General features: G+C 43.9%; 1 protein-coding gene across 6 annotated transcripts; it reads left to right on the forward strand.

Annotated features, from left to right (window-relative positions):
- The first annotated feature begins 140 nt into the window (after nt 1-140).
- sema6dl (sema domain, transmembrane domain (TM), and cytoplasmic domain, (semaphorin) 6D, like) lies at nt 141-20,362 on the forward strand. Of its 6 annotated transcripts, XM_061276241.1 has the most exons (20): nt 143-313; nt 6,242-6,407; nt 7,102-7,213; nt 8,229-8,289; nt 8,517-8,579; nt 8,683-8,784; nt 9,630-9,720; nt 9,968-10,087; nt 10,360-10,448; nt 11,797-12,014; nt 12,122-12,253; nt 12,805-12,960; nt 13,240-13,413; nt 13,736-13,876; nt 14,107-14,184; nt 14,266-14,324; nt 14,815-14,871; nt 15,319-15,501; nt 16,312-16,553; nt 16,879-20,362. In XM_061276241.1, exons 2-20 carry the CDS (start codon nt 6,287-6,289, stop codon nt 18,001-18,003), a joined length of 3,324 nt encoding a protein of 1,107 aa, XP_061132225.1. In that variant the 5' UTR covers nt 143-313; nt 6,242-6,286; the 3' UTR covers nt 18,004-20,362. The 6 variants fall into 6 exon arrangements, with proteins under 6 accessions (XP_061132229.1, XP_061132230.1, XP_061132225.1 ...); XM_061276243.1 differs by lacking the exon at nt 15,319-15,501; XM_061276242.1 differs by lacking the exon at nt 14,815-14,871 and having other exon boundaries at nt 144-313.
- The last annotated feature ends 811 nt before the right edge of the window (nt 20,363-21,173 follow it).

The following is a 21,173-nucleotide window of genomic DNA, read 5'->3' on the forward strand; positions in this document are numbered from 1 at the left end:
CTTTCCCTCTCTCTCCGCCTCTGTGGCTCTTGGAAAGAGAGGAAGGAAGCCAGGAGCGAGGCAGAGAGGTCCAAAAGCGAGCGGGGAGGGAGCTGGATGGTGGGGGAGGGACTGGAGCAAGAGCGCTCCTTATTGGCGGGCCGTGGATCTCTCCCTTGATCGAGCTTGGGTCAAATTACACCATTTGCCGTGTCTTCTTAGTTTGTTTTTCTCTCAGCCAGGGGAAGTTGGAGCGACGCGCGATATATCGCCTCCTTTTTCCCCCCCTGGAATTACTGCATATGGATACGCAATAATAAAGCATTCAGATGAGGTGAGTTGTTTTTGCAAAAATGCATGCACCTATTTCTTCACTTTATTGCAGAGTGAAAGTCAAATTAGTAAACGGGAGAGGCTGTGGAAATAGAAATAATGCCCGTGTGTGCAAACAATTGTTTTACTGTGAAGGTTATATATATTAGGACAGATTTTATTATTATTATTATTATTATTATTATTATTATGGCTGGCTTTGAACTGTAACCGCTCGGTTCCGTTTGCACGCGCTTTCTTTATTGGGAACATTCACTTATATGACTCTTTTTTTTGGATGTCACTGATTTTCCCCTTCTTTTTAAAGGGCTGAATAAATTACGAGTATTTAACTGAATCACTCCCGAGTTGAGAAGTCTGCGTCGCGCGTCTTGATATTCTTAAACATCAGTGAGTTGGGGCGTTTAACCTCTTGATGTAATTATTCCATTATTATTAATGTATAAATGCGTCCAGAGTTACCGGAGGCGCTGCTGCGTGGGGTGTGTGAGGAAGGGGACGACACCCTAGTTACTTCCACAGAAGAGTGCGACGGTCGCGGATCTGCTTTGAGCATCAGTCGTCACTACCAAAGGGGCCTCGGAACCAGGACGAAAGAGTCCCAAAAAGAGGTTTAGATGAAGCGAGCGGAGCGGAGAAACTGGATTTAAAACAATAAAATGTGTCCAGATGGAATTTAATATAAGGAGAAAAAAAAGATTTTTTCTTAAATGGATTACCAGAGGAATAATCGGACATTTGGGCAGATTGCTCCGTTTATGATCTTAAAGTAGGTTACGTTGCAAATTAAAATAAAAAAAGACTGTGTCATTTTTCTTCTGTCTGTAGTTAAGATTAAAGTCAAATTTTGTTTCTTTTATCCGTTACATCTCTTTGATGGAGTACACATACGTCATTATGTTGTCAAAGGGACTGGGAGTGTTTAACAATGTCACAGTACCCAATTCAGTTGTTTTTACTTATTATTTTCATATTGAATAATTGAGGTGTCCCAATTGAACACTAGCACCCTCTGGTTGGCAGTGATACTTTTATCTCTCCGGTCGTTTATTTCTCTTTACGGTGCCTTGTTTTAATTGAACGCATCGCACTTCTCTATGGCTGTCGGATAATAGAAAAGCTCCCTCACCGTTGTTTCTCCTCTTGTGTCCCCCTCCTCTTTGTTGTCTTTTGTACCCAGTCCCACATGTGGACACTAAAGGCTTGTGAAAAGATTTACCACGGATGGAACTTTGAATGCCTTTACACCCTAGTCTCCACAATACAAGCGTTTGTGGCTGCACTGATGCATGAATAGATTGTGTTCTTAAAAATAATAGAAAATAACCCCTCCTAAACTAGGAACATTACCACTCTGTGCATAAAATGAATTTTATGCACAGAGTGGTAATGTTCCTAGAAACGTAGAAAATAAATCTATATACAGTGTTGGCCATATTTGTTTAACATGCATGTTGGTGATTTTGAGTGGATTGAGGATTGGTGTGAATGCTAAATTATCTGTGACAATCTGCCATTTGCAGGAATTAAGGCTAGGATATGAGCCAAGTAGCTTATTCTAAATTGATGTGAGCACCTGAGATGCTGAAATTGCTGAAAAAGTCGTATTTTCTTCCTGTTGCGGTAATTCCATGTCAGGAAAAAAAATGTTACCGTGGTTTTGACTACAAACTTGATGTTGGCCAAAGCCTTACCAGGGTTGAACATCCGGACCAGCTGTGGGTAGGCCGACAGCTCGGCTCGTTGTTGGCCTCCGGGTCAGAATTCAGCGACCAGAACAACTGCAGTTAACCTCCAATACAGCCAGCTGCAACCCGGAACAGCCACCATTAAACCCTTGCGTTCTGTGTTAACGACCTCATAGATGCTCCAAATGGCAGCTTGAAATCAGAATCATTCAATGTTTAGAGGACCGAGTGTTAAAAGTTCAACGAATCAACATGTTTATATGGTTTGCTTTGTTCCTTCAAAGTCCCTTTTGGTAGCCCCCCAAATGTGCTCTCCTGAACATAGCTAGAGCTAGTGACCGGGGGTGGGGCACCATTGTATTGGTGTGGCCAAAGCCCCCCTTTGTTTCCTGGTCACACCTGCAGCTAGGACCTTTTGTGCACACTACTGCTGTGTGCAACCTTTCTCCTGTTTCACTCTTCCTCTTGCCAAGTTTCACAAGAAAGAGGTTAGAGGTAGTCTACTTCAGACTTGCATTCTCAAACGTCTCCAAAGTGAATCCAGGTGGTAGTAACAGCTTAGGGTCACTGGGACTGGTTTGAATATATACATAATAATCACTCTCGGGGCAATAATGTGATCATCTGGCCAGTTGTCTTGTGAGGCTGCATCTGGACCCGCTTCCTTATTTACGCTGTATGAAGCTATGCCTCCCAATAAACCCAACGAGGTGTTACTACCGAATGTCTTGCAGTATTTGTGGCCTCCAAGCTCTCGGCCAAAGATGTGTCTCTCCGTCAGTAGTTGTTGATGTTTGAAGTAGACAATAAACCTCAACAAAGCGGTGCATTCTTTTGCTGTTGCAAGTAAAGCCTATTTAGGATTGAAAGTGCTTGTGGCAAAGCAGTCGGCCAATGGGAAACCACCTTGGGATGCAGCTTCAGATGTACAAGCGCTACATCCTTTTGACAGATTTATATTTTAATTATTGGCTTGGATACTGCCACTGCTTCACGTGGGTAACTTTGAGAAAAGTTTTAGAAATTGTTTGAGAAATATCAGATGCTAATGACTTTGTTGGGAAGTTTGGCATAGCTCAGGCTGACAACAGGCATATCCTGTTCGCGCTTGTATTCTTGTGCCAGTGTTTATTTTGACGGCCGAGGATGATTTCACTTGGAAGGGTTTAAATTGCTCCAATCGGACCCGTAAGCAGACTATTTGCCGAAGTGGTGCCTGAAAATTTCCTGCTGGGTTTATATGAATTTAGAATTGAGGCACGAAACATCACGCACCGTTGTTGTTTGCCACTGCAGTTTTTTCATTTTTTTTAATGAGCACCAAATCGGACTTCCCTGCAAAATGGAACCCAGCGGCGCGGTCTAAGAGAGGTGGCGGCTGACATATGCCAGCGAAAGCGCAGCTCACAGAGCGCATATGTGTTAATCTGTCATTTTAGGCTCGTAACACTAAATCCTCAGATTTAACTACCAGAATTGGGCTGTAGACCTCGAGACCCCCACCCCCCCTGTTAAACACCATGACTTTGTGCCAACAATATCAGCGGCAAAATGCGTGGTTGTGGGACATTTGAAAAGTCTGTAATAACAGAGGTAGAGCGAGGCAAGGCTGAGTTGCGTGACAAGCTCAGCGTCTCTGGGCTTGTTTGAGGCCTATATGTACATGCACACCACACACACTAACTGGAGGACAGGAACCAAAGAGTGCAAAGGAATAGTCAATAGAAAACATTCTGGGCTCGCCGGAGATTTCAAAGTAATTTTAGATGGCTGACCTCTGGGTGTCTTCTGTTTCAGTTTTACATAAAAAGAAAGCCATTGCCGCTACGGTAAGGCTGTAATGGTGCTGAGTTATAGTTAATTTCCTGTTTAATTGCATTTTTAGCAATAAACTCGGAGAAAGTATGACTTCTGTGTTTCCCCAAGCTTGGCTTTGATGCAAAGCCAACTGCCCGTCTAAAAGGGCCATAGAATTGATATACTCTATGTATATCTCACTTTAGTTACCTTTCGCACACTACCTCCGCTTGCTCTTGTTGTGCATTTGGCATCTATTCCTGTCTCGGGTTTTGGCGTGAGAGCATTTGTTGGTGAGCACATCTCCGAGGTAGTAAAAGAACACTAGATGCTTTTAACAAACACCAGTGCCTCCACTCTAATAGAGGTCTATCGTCACTTCTCTTTCAGACAATGTTGCTTTGTCGCTATTGATCTGTCGGCCGGCATGGAGATTCACAGTGAAAAGAAATGCTCCAGCATTGTGTGTTAGTTAGATGTACACCAGCCCATTTGACCCAAGACAATTTCTCCATTTTGTCAAAAACATCAAACTACTCTTGTCACTGTTAAGTAGACTGATGATGATGGAGCACAGCCCGATTCAGGTCTAGCATTACTCATAATGACTTTGCTGTTTGGAAGGTCGCAGCGTCCCACTGAGCGCTGAATTGCCGCCATTACGCACCGTGAATGACTAAAACACACTTGTAGAGCGGTCCATTTCAGCTTCACTCGAATCTCTCCCAGGTGACACGGTATAAGTTACCATACTGCAATTGGATTATCAGTGCTTGGAAAAGTGCAGTCGCTTAATATCAACATGGACTGTTGGAGGCAGCTGATGACTCAAACACGGTGGAAAAAGCTGGCATGCAGATGTTTTGTTGGCCTCTGTCTACTTTTACACCGATTTGCTCCTCGGGCACTGAATGTAAGTATAAAGTGGGCAAATTTAGAGAGGTTTCCACACATGACTGTGGGGAAACAGAGATTTGGTCTGCCCCGCTTCCTGTGTGGATCAATCAAAGCACTAATGGCCTAGCTCTGACAGACTGGAGCAGGTGTGCTTTGGAGCTAATAGAAAAATGAATCATTACTGTTTGTGCGCATGTGTGCACATGCATCGTTGGTCTTTGAGATACATTATGTGAGAGCATGATGATGTATGTGCTCCCAGTGTGCGCATCCCAGCATGCTTCCAACTAATCTATGCTTTGGCCTGTGTGACGTCTCCCAGTAAATTGTTTATATCCGTTCAGGCTTTGCCCACATGAATAATTTGTTTGCCTTATAAATATTTGAAATGTACACCAATCATTTAGAGCCACAGCCTCCCTCTAAAGTCCTCCTACACACATTTCGTACACATGAATACGACCTGCAATACATTACATCCATCCGGTGTATTATATCTACATTAGGACATATTGGGTGTGTGTGTGGCGGGGAGTAGTGCACCCTTTCTAATTACACCAATGTCAAAACAAGTGAGCGTGGCTTTGTCCTCATAACACAAAGATGGAGTGAATCACTGCAGTGCAATAAAGCGCTTTGGCCCCAAGGAGAGACTGCAGCAGTAAGAGCTAACAGAGCGCTAATAGAAGTCAGCTAAGGTCGCATGTGATGGCGCACTGGTGATGGTGATGAAGTTGCAATGAGCTGATCAGCAATGAGCTTGGCCCCGAACAAACCAATCAGAGCACAGATGTACAGAAGCAGCAGGGCCCGCCGTGCTTCGGGCAGAGAGGACTTCCGTTCCAGCGAACACACACTGAGACACCGCGCCGGACTTTTGGCTGACCTTCTGTTAGTTAGCAGATGCAGGCAGAGCGAGAATGGGAAATTTCTTGCTCTGCCACCCTCCAATACTCGAGAGGCCAATGTGTGTATTATGCTTGAACACCCACCAGTCACAATACATGAGCTTTATCAAATATACTCGATCAATTTGATATAATTGCAGACTCAAGGTCCAAACAAAACCAACAAAATAGAGTCACAAGATGCAAACATGTCAAGTTAAGGACAGAGCCTTGGTGTGAAAAGCAATAATCTGCGTGTAACTGCCCACCTAAATAAAATAAAAATATTTGCCTTGTATACTACAAGAGAGCAGCAAAGCACATATTTCTATTAGACAAGGCTGTGGCCTCACTAAAAGAAGTTCATAGTGCCAAAACAATATTTTTACAGTCAACATGACTGTCGCCTAGTACAACACAGCAATCATTTTTTTTATACTAATAGCAAATAATTTAGCTTGGGGGTTCACTGTACAGATATAGCCAGCAGAATAATAAATAATGATCCGTTTTGATCGCCTGAGAAGTATTTATTTGACAATATATTAAGTTTAGAGCAAAATCTATTTCAGGATGTCTTCATCTTTTATCTAGGGTAGATGGTGTGCTGTACGTCTCCAACTGAATAACAGGATTTTTTTTTTGTGTGCATGTCTCCAGGTAACATCTCCACTAGTGAGAAACAGGAAGTGGAAGTGAGCAGCCATGGGCCACAGAGCTGCACTTCTGCTCGGTGAGCTGCTGCTGCTTCTAACAGCTTCACGCACTCTCCTCGCAGTCAGCTTCCCCGAGGACATTGCACCCCTGGATGTCGTTGACGCACACTGTGAGTTCACACGCACACAAACACACAATCTCAGCAGAGATGGGTCGCGATTACAATGACTGCAAAATCGCTAAGAACGCAAGACAAGAGAAAAACTCCAATGTGATGTTGCCGTCCTTATTTTATTCACGGTAAGAGTATACCGTCTATAGATCCGCCGCATTAAGTGTTTTTTGTTTCAATTAGCCAGCTCTAATTAGAGACATACTGCTCAAACATTACTAAGGACTAAACATTTTATCACTGAATAAGAAACTTGCTCAAATTGAATTCAGTAAGTGTTATTTGTACGTCGAGTGGCACTCATTGGAGTGCAGCGCGCTATCAAAGTTGAGCCATCTCATTGTCATTACAGTCTATGCATTTAAACACTGCAGAATTGGACAAAAAGATAATCTTCCTTAGCCCCTAACCCAACGCTTTGTGCATTGTGAAAGATTTTGAAAACAGAACATCACTGACTGCCATAATAACATTGTTCTTATTTCATGAGCATGTTTGAGTTATTGAAAGTGTTGGTCTGGAGGCCTATTTTATTGCATGGTAAAAAAAAACTATCAGCAAGTCCGCCAATACACCAGCCCAACATTCAAATCAATGAGTCGCATTGAATATGGATTTATGCAGACACATGCCAAAATGAGCATTTGCATCAAATTTACCAAGCAATCTGTGCGCGCGGTTGCGTTTGCAGTTTCACGGCGGTACCCCGTGTTCAGAGGCAGGCCCTCTGGTAACGAGTCGCAGCATCGCCTTGACTTTCAGCTGATGACCAAGATACAAGACACGCTCTTCATCGCTGGCAGGTATACTGAACACCGGCAGATTCTCCTTCACATATCTCCCTCCCCGCACACATTCACTCACTTGCATCTTGGCAGGTAAACAGTGGCGCTAGAGGGAGGGGGGAGATGGGGGGTGGCTCTTAGTGTTATTGGATCCGTGGCTGGTATGCCGCCATCTGAGGTATACGGTCGCTATCGATCCAGCAAAAGCATCTATCAACCTCGCCTGATGCTCTGTCAGAGACTTCTTGGCATCTCTACATGTCGTTTTAGTATTTATGAGCATTGGGATTAATCTTACCACCAGCCACTAGTATTGTAGCAAGAAATCACCTTGACATCTATAATATAAAAGCCCCCAAACTCCACGCCTTCCCCCACTACTGCAATCACAACCATATGTATTACTGGGATAAGGTAAATCACACTGCCACTTGTGGGTGCTCGCATGTTTGCTCAAAGGGAGGGTTATTATTGTTCCCAGTTGGGTGTTCAGCATTTGTCATAACTGGCAGATCATCAAAACAAAAAGTGACGTCGTGCAAAGTACAGAAGACATACAGGTTTTAAAGCCTGTTGAACCAAAAACCATCTTCACTGAGGATTAATTGTCTTTCATGCAAACAACAGAAGACATTTGATTATTTTGCTCATTGTCGCCAACTGAGGAGAGCTGCTCAAAACTGAAGATCTCATGTTACCATAAAACCAAAGGTTGTGTTTGGGACGCGAGCGAGTTACATCCGAATCAACAACAGATGTGATTTTCTTAGAATGAGCTCAACTCTAAACAAAAAACAACCATGAAAACAATGTAGATGAGCCTATTACCATGGATCCTTCTCCCTGCAATTGGACACAAATGAAAAACAAGGTTTAGCTGTGGCCCTGCTAATAGTAGAGGACATTTTGTGCAAATTGTCACTCCAATAATATTTGAGTCTTTAATAAAAGTCCCAAGATTTCTATTTTATTTTATTTTTTTTGCTTTATACTGCTGCATCACTGACATTTTGTGCACTGCTGCTGTTCACAGAGATCAGGTGTACCTTGTAAGTTTGAGAGAATCCTACAGGAATGAGATCATCCCTTACCGGGTAAGATTCTTGCCACAAGCTACTCATTTAAACCACAAATGCGCACACGCACAAACACAGCCATTCATCACAAACTAGGCTGGTTGTAAATTGAGAGAGTTGAAAGTAGAGACGTGTGTGCGTGTGCGTGTGTGTGTGTGCGGGCGTACATTCCTGTTTGTGCACATGCATTTGGCACGCAGAGATACTATGTGTGTGTGTTAATGCTTCACATTTTGGCTCCACAGAAGCTGACATGGCGGTCGGGCCAGGCAGACAAAGAGATGTGTGCCGTCAAGGGAAAACACAGAGTAAGTACAACTATAATTCAGCCTCACAACTGTACCTTTAGTGCTACTTAATTACTAAAATAATAATAATAAAACCTTCAACACACTCTTTGTGCGTTCATAGGATGAGTGCCATAACTTCATCAAAGTGCTGGTTCCCAGAAATGACGATCTGGTCTTCATCTGTGGCACCAATGGCTTTAACCCCATGTGCAGATACTACAGGGTCAGTATACATGTTAATATATTCATCCGTCCCTTGTGATGTTTTTTTTTCTGTTTTGACTTTTGAGTGCAAAGTTTGGATGCAAACACTGTACGGTAGCAGTGAACTGAACTCTCTTCATAACGAGCAGCAAGTCAAGTCCAGTCAAGTTTATTTGTATAGCCCTAAATCACAAGCAGGCTCAAAGGGCTTCAAATAGACAAAAATTGACAATTATTCTCAAAGCATCCCCTGATCTTAAGCTCCCAAAAGGGTAAGGAAAAACTAAAAAAAAAAAACTGCCAGGGGAAAATGAGAAACCTTGAGAAGGAACCACAGATGGAAGGATCCCCCTTTCAGGATCACCAGGTTGAAATGGATGCAGCAGTTTGGCAGACTGAATTAGTGAGAGGTTCTACAAAGAAGCTTTGAGTCTTTTATTGACATTCAAAGTTTAATGTCAAACTAAACATTAAATAAATAGAATTACATAACTAAACATGAAAGAAATCCCATTTAAGACAAACCATTTAAACACAAATGGTGACACAACACATAATACGCCTTCCTGTCTTTTTTCTTTATCCTCTGCAATGGCTGACCAATATTACCGTTAAGTAATTTAATGACTTTATCATCACTGTACATTTTTTATAAAATACGATATTATAAAGTGTTATTTTCCTTGAAGAAATTCTATACTACACAATGTATAAAGTGACCAGGAGGTGGAAGGTAACTCAAAAAGTCAAGTTACCACTGTAACGTGAGATTTTCAACGCATTCTACAGGATTGTTTGACCATTTTCTTCCCCATATTTGCTCTGCTGTCTTTGTTGAATGTGTGCGCTCGTTCCTTCCCTCAGCTGGATAACCTGGAGTTGGATGGTGAAGAGATCAATGGGCTGGCACGGTGCCCATTCGACTCCAAGCAAACCAACGTTGCCCTTTTTGCAGGTGAGGGTCAAAAGCACAGCCGCCTACACGCTGGCACACCAGAGACTTTCTACACAAGAGCTAATGTGTTCCTAGTTATGCTCTCATGATTACCTCTGTGTTTTTGCTGCGGTACAAATACGCCTGCAGCTAAAGCAAGTCGGGCTAATTAAAGCTTTTAGATGAGGGGGGGGGGGGGAAGTAGCATACGAAGAGTGTTGTAGGCCAGCTTCAATTGAGTGCGTTTCTTGTTTGTCTTGTTTCGTAGAGGGGAAACTGTATTCCGCCACGGTGGCTGACTTTCAGGCCAGCGATTCTGTCATTTACCGAAGTATGGGCGATGGATCCGCCTTGAGGACCATCAAATATGACTCCAAGTGGCTTAAAGGTAAGAAAGGCTCTTTCGGCACATCTTCAGTTGAGTCCTCTCCGGCGATACCGTGGCACGACATGGTGTGCGTCGGAGCTGGCGAGTTTGCGATAGAGAGCTCTCCTGTCTTGCCAAACTCCTCGGGGGATATGGCCTGCTCCCTCTCAGGCAATCTAGGTCACACCCAGTCATATACAGCCTTGTACAAATCCCTGAAATATTCAACACGCACACTGGTGGTGACGATGCAAAAATACTCTCTCAACTCTCTGCGTCTGTTTCTCCCTCAGAACCTCATTTCCTGCACGCAGCCGAGTATGGGAATTATGTGTACTTTTTCTACCGAGAGATTGCAGTGGAGCACAGCAATCTGGGCAAGGTAAGAACAGTCTAAAGGTGGCATTTGAGTGCACTGCATTTTGCGAACAGATGCTGTATCCCGAAGAAAAAAAAAAAAGGCTGAAAGCTCCCCAATCGCATTCATTCATTTGTGGCAGTCCCCGTTCATGCGATGACAGTACACCTCATTACAATACAGCTGAATTTTCAACGGTCTGGCTTTTCTGGGAATGTTTGCCTGATGTAAAACCATTACACAGCAAGAGGATTTGTCTTCCAGAGAATGCGCAATCTGTATCGGGCTCTCTGTCCAAGCTAATGGAAGGGCACTAGGATGTTCTCTGTTCAATGCCAGCGTCAGGGTTGACCACGGCCCATCCTGAGCTGGTCTGGCTGAGCTTGCTAGCCTGAAGGCCAACATCCTCCATCAGTTTCCACTTTTCAACCCTATTAGTACTGGAGTGACATTTCTACTTTGATCGGGGTTATCCAATTATCACAAGTCCTAGATAATTTGCTAATATGTGTATGTCACTACGAATAATGGCGAAGCTGTGAGGGAGATGAGCTATTTCTGGACTTTGCTACGAGTTCTTTATTGAATTCGAACGTGTCTCCAGCCTTTTTAAAATCAAACAGCTGGAACTCGCAACTTTCTGTCATATGGCGTGAAAAACAGAAGGCAAGGCAATTAGAACCAACAACAACATTGGTGTAACACATGTCAAATGCAGGCCTTCAAAATAAAATCACACCAGTATGGTAACAGTTGAACCACACTTTTATTGGCTCTGTGGTGGGTTATTCAGCGGTCACACGCAAACTATTATGTGCTTGTCTATTGAGTGTGTTTGCTAAATAACCCACCATAGGGCGGAAGAAAGTGGATTGAGTGTTATCAAACTGGTGTCCGTTAATTTTGAATTTTGGACTTTAGACTGCAAACCGTTGTCTGTTAATTTTGAAGGTTGGACTTTAGACTGCATGTCGCATGGTTTATTATTTTATCAGGAGTTGTTTTTCTTTCACTTGTGTTTATGATTAAGCTTTGCTGCAGTAACAAAAACAGTACAGCAATCTAGCTTGATGGAAAAAGGTGAAGGAATGGCACGAAATGGCTTCCTCTCTGCATTCATGCAATCGATCACACATCACTTGTTTCCATTAGGCCAGCCATTTGTGATGTGCTTTCTAATGTGTGGCCTCAGTCAGGGCGAGCAATTTCCACACAAAACCGTGAGACCTAAATACAAGTGTGTATTCTGGCCGTCCGTGCTGAGCTGCAACAGAATGCAGAGATGCATTATTTAGTGCAGTGAAAATGTTTTCAGCGAGGAATTCCACTTCCTCCAGCCTCTATCCTAGCTTAAACTCTCACTCCCTTTTAGGTGGTCTACTCTCGCGTCGCCCGGATCTGCAAAAACGACATCGGCGGGTCGCAGCGCGTTCTCGACAATTATTGGACATCTTTTGTTAAGGCGAGACTGAACTGCTCCGTGCCGGGGGATTCCTTCTTCTACTTTGACGTGCTTCAGTCCATTACTGACATCATCAACATCAACGGCGTCCCGTCTGTGGTGGGCGTGTTCACCACTCAGTTGAACAGGTGGGCTATGACTCTTTATAGCTGATGGATGGACTAATTTCAAGGATGGCAGAAGGCTCTACCGAGGTGAAGTACGGCCATTTAATCATCGTGCTTCTTCTCCGCAGTATTCCAGGGTCAGCCGTGTGTGCTTTTTCCATGGCCGACATCGAGAAAGTCTTCCGTGGTCGATTTAAAGAGCAAAAGACCGCCGACTCCATATGGACGCCGTTCCCAGAGGAGAAACTTCCTAAACCTCGGTAAGGATCTTTCGAACCCGCTGAAAATATTGATGTGACATTCAAAATGGGATGTAATAAGTGTGGCCTTTCTGTGACTCCCAACTCGGCAGCTGAAAAGCAGTCATTTTTTTCAACCAGCGTAACTAAATACGTTATAGTGGTAAAAGAGGTTATTAGCCGCGACCCAGCACACACATTCACCATCTGCCGATGATTAAATATTTAAGGTGACATAATTATCTGACGATGCAGTTTGAACCTGTTTGTCACACGTATATAGTCTGCTATTTCTAAGCATGCCCCGCCTGCGTCCAAGACAAAAACAAAATCCACAAAGCACCTCATTTCCCTGGTGAATCATTGATGGAGGATAACCATGCATATTATGCATATTTAATGTTTCCTGCTGAGGCCTTTTTTGTGATCTAATAAGCACCTGCTCCCCAACCCTTTCATTTCACTTTCTATTCACTTGACTGCACATGATGATCAGCCCCCATGGAGCGCAATGATCACATGGGCTGCTTTTTGACCTTTTGCCCTCTGTGTATGTGAACCCTCCATTTTAGACCCGGGTGCTGCGCAGGTTACGGTCCAGCTGCATCCTTTAAGAGCTCCATCGAGTTCCCGGATGAAACCTTACAGTTCATCAAGTCACACCCTCTAATGGACACGGCTGTGCCTTCGATGGAGGACGAGCCCTGGTACACCAAGACGCGTGTCAGGTAAATAACCGAAATGTCGTAACTTTGCATTATAAACACGATGGTCTTATTTAGGTCGGGTTGGTAACAGTAACGAAGAACTCTACACAGGCCAAATATGATGTCTATTTTAATTCCATTTAAAAGTTACTGTGCATGCTATATTGATGATTCTCCAAAAATACTTGACTCCTACACGAAAGCAATTGTCAGGCTGGTGATAGTGGCATCATTATCAAGATTTTTTTTTTATACCGATATGCATGCATCCCCAAAATACATGGATGAAATGTGTTGTAGGTACAGGCTGACTGCGCTGGCAGTGGACAACGAAGCGGGCCCGCACAAGAACTACACAGTGGTTTTCATCGGTTCAGAGTCAGGAGTCGTGCTCAAGGTTTTGGCCAAGACTTCGTCCATGTCCCTGAATGACAGTCTGCTTCTGGAGGAGATAGACGTCTTTAACAAGGCCAAGTAAGCCATCATGCACTTTTCACCCGCTCTGTCTGCTTTTGTTTTCTTCTCTCTTTCTCTTCTCCATCTGCCTCACGGCTGACGAGTCAGCAAATATTAACTGGCGCTTCCTCATGCTGATGGCAGCGTCTGTCAGATTTCTGCGTATGCAACGCTTGTTTTTCCCCCAATCGTTAATTTGTGGATTTGCGCATCATTTGCAAATGTCAAAAGTTAAAGACCTGATAAGCTGTGAGAGAAAGATTTATCCACCTCGTGATTACGTTTTTACTGAAAGAGTAGACATTAATCTGATGAACCCTTTTTTTGCTCCACTTTCAAGGTGCTTGTCTAATCACGACGATGATAAGCGTGTCCTATCACTGCACGTGGACAAAGACGCACATAGCCTGTACGTTGCCTTTTCAACTTGCGTCATTCGAATTCCCCTGAGTCGCTGCGAAAGGCATTCTTCCTGCCACAAGTAAGTGATGCCCCTAATGCACACTTAAATTTGCTTTTTGCAGTTTTGCACCTTTGCCTTTTCCTTTTGTTCGGTACGTCGTAAATGGAAGGATAACAACTTTGCCCTCGATACGGGGGTTAATGTTCAGCAAACCACAAATGATTTCTGTGCCGTTCCCAGAATGATGAAACGGTTCCGTGTTATGTGTGCGTGTGCTTGTGTGTGTGTGCGTGTGTGTTTTGGACTAGGTCTTGCATTGCATTACGTGATCCCTATTGTGGATGGAGGCCTCAAGGAGCCTGCGAGAGGATACAGCCCGGTCTTTTGTGAGTTCAAGCTCCAGATTTATCGCAAAATGTCTTAATTAAAGTCGAGATGATAGAAATTCTCATTTGTCTCTTTGTCAGGACGGGCTATGAGCAGGATATTGAATTAGGAAACACTAGCCACTTGGGAGACTGTCAGGGTAAGAGTCATCTTCATACCACTTCATGCGTATATCCTCTGACACACGCTGACGCACACACACCTGAGCAAACAATAGAAACTCATCTGCACACTCACACCAGCATTCACTCCACTAACTTGTCCCGACATACTTGTAAGTCTATGTTTAGTATTAACACACATCTACATACAGCGAGTACATGGCTACTTGTAACTAATGCCTCAAACATGCACATTCAAGGGTCATGCTCAGCCGGTGCAAGTGGTAGAGGTTTTGGTTTCAATAGTAAGTGATGGCCATTGCTGATTTTCTTTTGAAATAGCTGCCTTGCCAAATGTACCAACTGACCATGACCCAAGCTGAACCTCGGTATTGATCAGAACCAGAGGACCTTCTTTAGAAAGATAATGAGTGCTTCGTATATTTCTTTCAGTCGCACTCAAGAGATTTTATTATTTTTAACTTCTGAGTTCCCTGAATAATGTACTGTGCTTTTTAATTCTTTTAGCATTTTTGGGCACTACATCAGCGCCAGATTACAAATCATTTGGCAACCCCACCTCTGGTTAGTTTGATCTTTTACTCAAATAGTTTATTTTCCCTTGAGTTCAGCATCTCTACTAGCCCTGTCTTGGCACCGCTCATTCATTGTCATGTTTTGACACCTTCCGTGAATGCAAAAGTCACCTGCTCCATTTTAACCGTCACAAACAAAACCCATTTGTCAGGTCACATGACTGACGGCTTCACTTCGCACTCATCACTTTTTGTCCTGATCACTCCCCCAGGCATGCTCACCCACCAAAGCATCAGCATCCGTACTGTTCTGTCCCAGCTCCTCTTTGAAACTCTGTATCCTCTCTTTTGACCCAACCAAATGTTTAGAATAGAAATGTCAACGCCGTGATTTACTCCAACTAACTTTTCAAATTCCCATTGCCCATGTCTACTAATTGGGATGATGACAATATGCTTTACAAACCATTTGTTAACAGTTTGTTTGTCACCACAGACGTGGAGTTTTCATCAGCACCAGTCACTGTCCCGCCCAGTGGGCCCATACCTCCCCCAGTACTCATTCCCACTCAGAGCCCCAGTTCTGGGCCCGTTCCAGAGCTCTACGGCTCGGGCTTTGTGCTGCAGGATGACCCGGCCACCTCTCATTCTTTAGACTCTCTCCCAGGGGGGCAAGAGGGTAAGGCCCGCAGGGAGCCAGCCAGCATGCCGCATTGATCTGATAGCTGCCGACCACTGACAATGCACGCTGAGGCTCACGTGTGCAAACGCTCATACCTGCACCCTGGCAGCTATCTCGAGTAGATTCAAGTGCATTCGTTTTCTCTTACTCACATTTCACTACTGCTTTTCCTCTTTTCTTAAAATGAACCTTCTCCATTTCTTTTCAGTCTTTCATTGATTTGAGCTGAAAATAGACTAGCTAGCTTTAGCCCTCGTAATAGTTTACTCTAGCTGGGAGATGATTGGCTGGGCCTGAACTGCTGCAACCCAATGGTGGCCGCACAGTGGGTGAACTAACTCTTTCAATGTCTGTGGTTACTAACAAACCTCCCGTAGAGCATCGACTATTTCAGCCAGTGGAACAGAAACATCGCTCCTATTGCTCCTCTGATCTACTTCCTACTGGATGATTTCTTGGTCGAAACGGTTTATTCAGCTTCCAGATCAGCGAACCCTTTGGTGCGCATGGATCCGGGAAACCAATCCTGTTTTCTTGAATTAACAAATCTCCAATGTGGATAGTGGAATCTATATGGATGGCTAACTACCTCTACCAATAATCATATTTTCTTCATCTATTCTACTTGCAAATGACTGGGTACATTGTTTGAGGAGAGATCTGAGAGAAGCAACTCCTGCACGGTTGTGTTTGAGCACAAACATGCACATGTCTGCTGGTGAATTGAGGCTTGGGGCAGGGGATGCTTCACTGACCACTTGACTTATTTTAGCAGGAGGTTAACCCGCCTTTTTTATTTGTTTGTAGGTGTGTGGGATATCCAAGCAAGTGAAACCAGCCAGATGGTCCACATGAACATCCTGATCACCTGCGTGTTTGGTGCTTTTCTCATGGGCGCTCTACTAGCTGGCCTGATTGTCTTTTGCAATCGGGAATCATTCATGCGAAAACAACGGCGTGTCCACAAGGATGCGGAATCGGCTCCATCCTGCTCGGACTCCCCTGGAAGTTTTGTCAAGCTCAATGGCCTCTTCGACAGTCCTGTAAAGGTACAGTCCTTTACTGTGTATACAATGGTGCCTTGAGATTAGTGACAATATGAGGCATCCAACCCAGTCATATATTCTTTATCCTTTGCTGATAACAACAAAGATTAGTGATGTATTGATGTACTGACAGGAGTCGAGACATCTTAATGAACCGTATAGCCGTCCATCTGTCTGTCTGACAATTCGAAAAGATGAGTATAGTGTTTTGAGTTACAAGCATCGCCATGAAATGAATTGAATCCACATCTCAAGCCCCCAAGGAGGAGTCAAAACACTTAGGAGTTCTAGTGAAATACGCTAACTGTTTTATTGTTGATGTACACAGGAGTACCAGACCAATGTGGATTCCCCTAAGCTGTACACCAACTTGCTGAGTAAAGACCTGAAAACACCCAACGGCGACACCAAGACCATGATCCTGCGGGACGGTTGTCCGCCTCCTGAATTGGCCGCTCTGCCAACACCCGAGTCTACCCCTGTTCTTCAGCAGAAAAGCTTGCAGCCCATTAAAAACCAGTGGGAGAGGGATCACAAGAAGATCAGTGGTCACCGCAAAGAATCCAATTCGACGGCCAAGAGTCCCCAATTTCTCCTTCCTTCACCCGGTCCCCCCAAATCCAACCCCCACCACCCCCATCTGGCCCTGGGACATTCTCACATCCCGAGTGCAGTCGTCCTGCCCAATGCCACACATGACCACCCGTACCTTGACAATGGAGACGACACTCTGCCACATCCTTCTGATAAGAAGCTGAAGAATCCGGAAACGAAAGGAAGTAGGAAAGACCAGAAGCGGTCAGTGGACGCGAGAAATACACTAAACGACCTTCTAAAACATCTCAATGACTCCGTGGCCAACCCTAAGGCCATTCTTCACGAGGGATCGGGGCCACGCTCTCGACAACACCTCACACTGGAACCCATGGAGGAACTAACGGAACTACCTCCTAGGGTGCCAAGTCGCGAGGCCTCTTTGTACTCTCCTTCCTCCTCCCTGCCCAGGCACAGCCCCACCAAGAGGGTGGACGTCCCTTTGTGCACCAGTCCCACCACACCAACGGGCAGCCTAAGCATGGGTGGAACCTTGGAGAGGCAAAGAGGGGGCTATCAGCTCCAACGGAGTGCTTCTCACAGGCACTCCCTGTCCACCTCAACCAATGGGGTGACTATGGGGGTATCGGTGTCTCGCCAGCACAGTATGAACAGAGGGGCATACATGCCTCCAACTCCCCCCTCCAGACTAGATTCCCATGTTGGAATGATGGGGGCTGGAATGCACTCGCCCAACCCTCCCTCTTTATCCCGGCAAAGCAGCTACAGTGGGCATGGCTCACTTCCTCGTACAGGACTTAAAAGGACCCCATCGCTAAAGCCAGATGTGCCCCCGAAACCTAATGGCTTTGCGCCACAGACTCCACAGATGCGAGTGGTCAATAAGTACAGCTATTAGAAGACCACCAATGCTTGGACGTGAGCTCTTTGCCTTGACAGTTATAGCTTTGAGCCCGGACGGCTCGGCTATGGATTGGGTTGACCCCAGTGTGCGTCTGTGTATCAACCTGAGGTGTGTTCCCCTTTAAGTGATATGCACATTTACTCACGCTTCAGTTAAAAGGGAAAAATCACACGTACGGCCAAAGATACTCCTCCGATGTTTTTCATGATCTTGATTTCCATCCTGCATGTCATACGGTGGACGTCTGTGCTTTGGTGTCACCCGTTTTCTAATGTAGGTACACGGACTGGGACACCGGTGACCACAGTGTCTGTCAGTGTGTGAGGTACCAGGTTGGAAAGAGTGGAATACTTGAAGAATGGATCTCATTTTTCACTGCCTTTGAGCACTGTCTTCCCACTAATGTGAACTGATCTGAGAGGTAGGCCATGTTTTTGTGTGGAAGGTTGCGCAAGGCAGCGGAGACTGAGTAAACCCAATACTGTAATTGTTGGGTTCAAATATAATGACAGAGACAGCAGGCAAACAAAACAGTGTAAATGATGACGTATGTTTTGGCCGTGTGTGTTTGCATCTGTTTTGGTTGATGGGCAGTGGCTGACCATGGGTTAAGCCTCCACACGTCAATAGCAGGTGCCATGCAGACGACGCACCTTAAAATCCATCTAAATTCTCAGACCTAAGTCACTGTCTCGCTGAAATGTGTTGGAAATCGCTATGGTCTCATATGACCTGATTTTAAACTAAGCCTGAACCATTGTGTCGTTTTTACAGAGGTGATAGGGTTGAGCTATTTTTAAAATGGTCACACTGGGTTGTATTCTGGGACTAGGACTCTTATCCTCCTCAATACATTTGCTGCTACTGGTTTTAGGCATAGCTGTGTGAGTTTGATGCATACATATAGTAGTGTGGGATGACCCTCATATGGGCACATCATTTGTTTTCATGCAAAGAGTAGCCAATAGGTACCATTTCAAAAACCAAACACACTGTAAAGACAGATCCTTTTCTTGATTTCTAACCTCTACTCGTAATCTTTTTCTTTATGTAGCAGGAACACATATTTATCATTCAACTGAATTAATAACACCAGTGAGCCCCGTCGTGTATGAATTGGACAATTTCTCCAATACTAAAACGAAACATTTTCTTTTCCGACAACCAGGACATTGGTTACTTGGAGTAATACAGGTATGGTTTGCTCATTTTACCTTCAGTGTTGGTTCTAATGCCCGTGTTATTAGTACAACTTCCCTGCGAGTGGCCAGTGTACAATCAACACATGTCCAGATAAGTCATGCTGGGAATGACAAGTTTGTGTATATACTTAAATACTATAAATAAGGAGTAAGCATATTTTTAGGCAAGTGAACATGAATCTGTGCATTGTGTGCCTTATTCTCAAAATTATCCATTACAGTACAGTACATTATTGGCAATGTCAATGGTTCTTATACGGTTTTGTCATTTACCATATGAATTGTTTTATAGGCCAAAAAGTGTTTCAAATTAACAACCTAATCATAAGTGACGGACATTCCACTTGTGACTGGGTCATACATAGGCAAAAGTTTTAAAAAGGATGGGCATTGCTGGCGTTGACTACGTATTAATCTGCCACACAGCGAATGTATTTTTGACAGCGGGATGTAGGCTGTTTTGACCTTGCACTGTGGACCAGTCGGTTCAATTCAGCTCTCCCCGCCCATGGCCATTCACGCCGTCACCGTTAGAATTGGTTGTGGTTATGCAGATGATCAAATTTAATTCCGATTTTATCGGCCAGCAGGGATAACTTGAGGAATGATTTCACTTCACAATCGACATGGGTGACACCTAACTTAAGTTATCAGCTGCCTGTTTAGCCCAAAGCCACATTTTGTTTACAAGGAAAGATTGTATGTAAAGATTTACTTCCTGCCTGTCATCTAAGCAGTATTTGGGCTCTTCTTTTTTGTGTGTGTGCGGGTGCGCGTGTGTGTGTGTTACATTTGCGACATACATGAAACATACATTCAACATCCACTGCTTAACTGCCTTGTACATTGCAATATGAATTCCTTTTTCAGTTGCAATCTAAATTGAAGCCTTTAAAATTCAGTCGAAGCTCTTTTTATGTGCAGAACTGTCTTGGTCATGTCATTTAGATTTAAATGCTGTGCAACATGGCCATGCAAAGCCAGGCGTATATATTGGTTCTCCAGAGTATTTGAGCGTGTAGATAATGTTTTAAAGATGTACTGTGAAAGTGTAAATAGTAATGGTCTTTGTTTCATATTTTTTGTTGATTTTTTTTTTAACACGGCATGTATAGTTGAAATAAAACATTACTGCACAGAAATATAATGGAGTGGTTTGTTAATTTTTGCTTTGATTGGTTAGCACCACAAGGTTAGGGAGTATGAAAAACTTGGGTCTTTATAGTACAAGGACGAACAGCAGAGTTGATGCAAGTCCTGAATGCACATTGCCCCATCAGAGCCATCAAGAGTCCTTCGAATGATTACGACTCACTTCAGACTATTTTTAGAGCGGCGTTGTTTTGAACTTCGGGGCAAGCGGAGGCTCAACCACACCAGAAAGCATGTGGGAAAGTTTCCAAAATAGAATGTTCTTGCAGACACTAAACATCTGGACTAACTACCGCTCGAAGCAAAAGATCTAAGCCACTAATGAGCTGCGGAGGAATGCATACACACCAGCACATGCATACATTTAAATGGATGCAGCATAAACATCCAGAAAATGATACGACGTCAAAGTACAGCTGTGGACAAATAAACTGTCGACAACAAAGGAGAAATAGAAGATAATGGGATGAAAATCTCAAGTGGTTCAGTGTGGGAAATTGTGTTGGAAGTGATAACCATCACATACCGTACTCCCATGAGATTGACGATATACAGTACTCAACCGTACTTCTAAAGCACTTAATAAATACAACAAAGGTCTAACAAGTACCGTGCAAGATAAATATCAGACGACAAATGGTTGTTTTCTTATCAAAATATACTTAATTACCAACAAAACCTGCCCCTTAGACAAAGTCGCACTGTTAAGAAAATCCACAGATTTTATATATTTGAAGTAAACTGCATATGTTGCATCAAAATTTGCAGAAATGTTCAAGGTTAAAAGTGGAAAGCAAATGATGCGATATA

Source organism: Syngnathus typhle, linkage group LG4 (assembly GCF_033458585.1).
Source record: "Syngnathus typhle isolate RoL2023-S1 ecotype Sweden linkage group LG4, RoL_Styp_1.0, whole genome shotgun sequence".
Classification (NCBI taxonomy): Eukaryota; Metazoa; Chordata; class Actinopteri; order Syngnathiformes; family Syngnathidae; genus Syngnathus; species Syngnathus typhle.

Excerpts from the sequence above, each read along its gene's own strand:
- sema6dl (XM_061276241.1), top strand. The coding sequence starts at position 6,287 with ATGGGCCACAGAGCTGCACTTCTGCTCGGTGAGCTGCTGCTGCTTCTA. Across the intron at positions 12,961-13,239 it reads TACACCAAGACGCGTGTCAG|GTACAGGCTGACTGCGCTGG; the intron begins GTAAATAACCGA and ends AATGTGTTGTAG. Across the intron at positions 13,414-13,735 it reads GACGTCTTTAACAAGGCCAA|GTGCTTGTCTAATCACGACG; the intron begins GTAAGCCATCAT and ends TCCACTTTCAAG.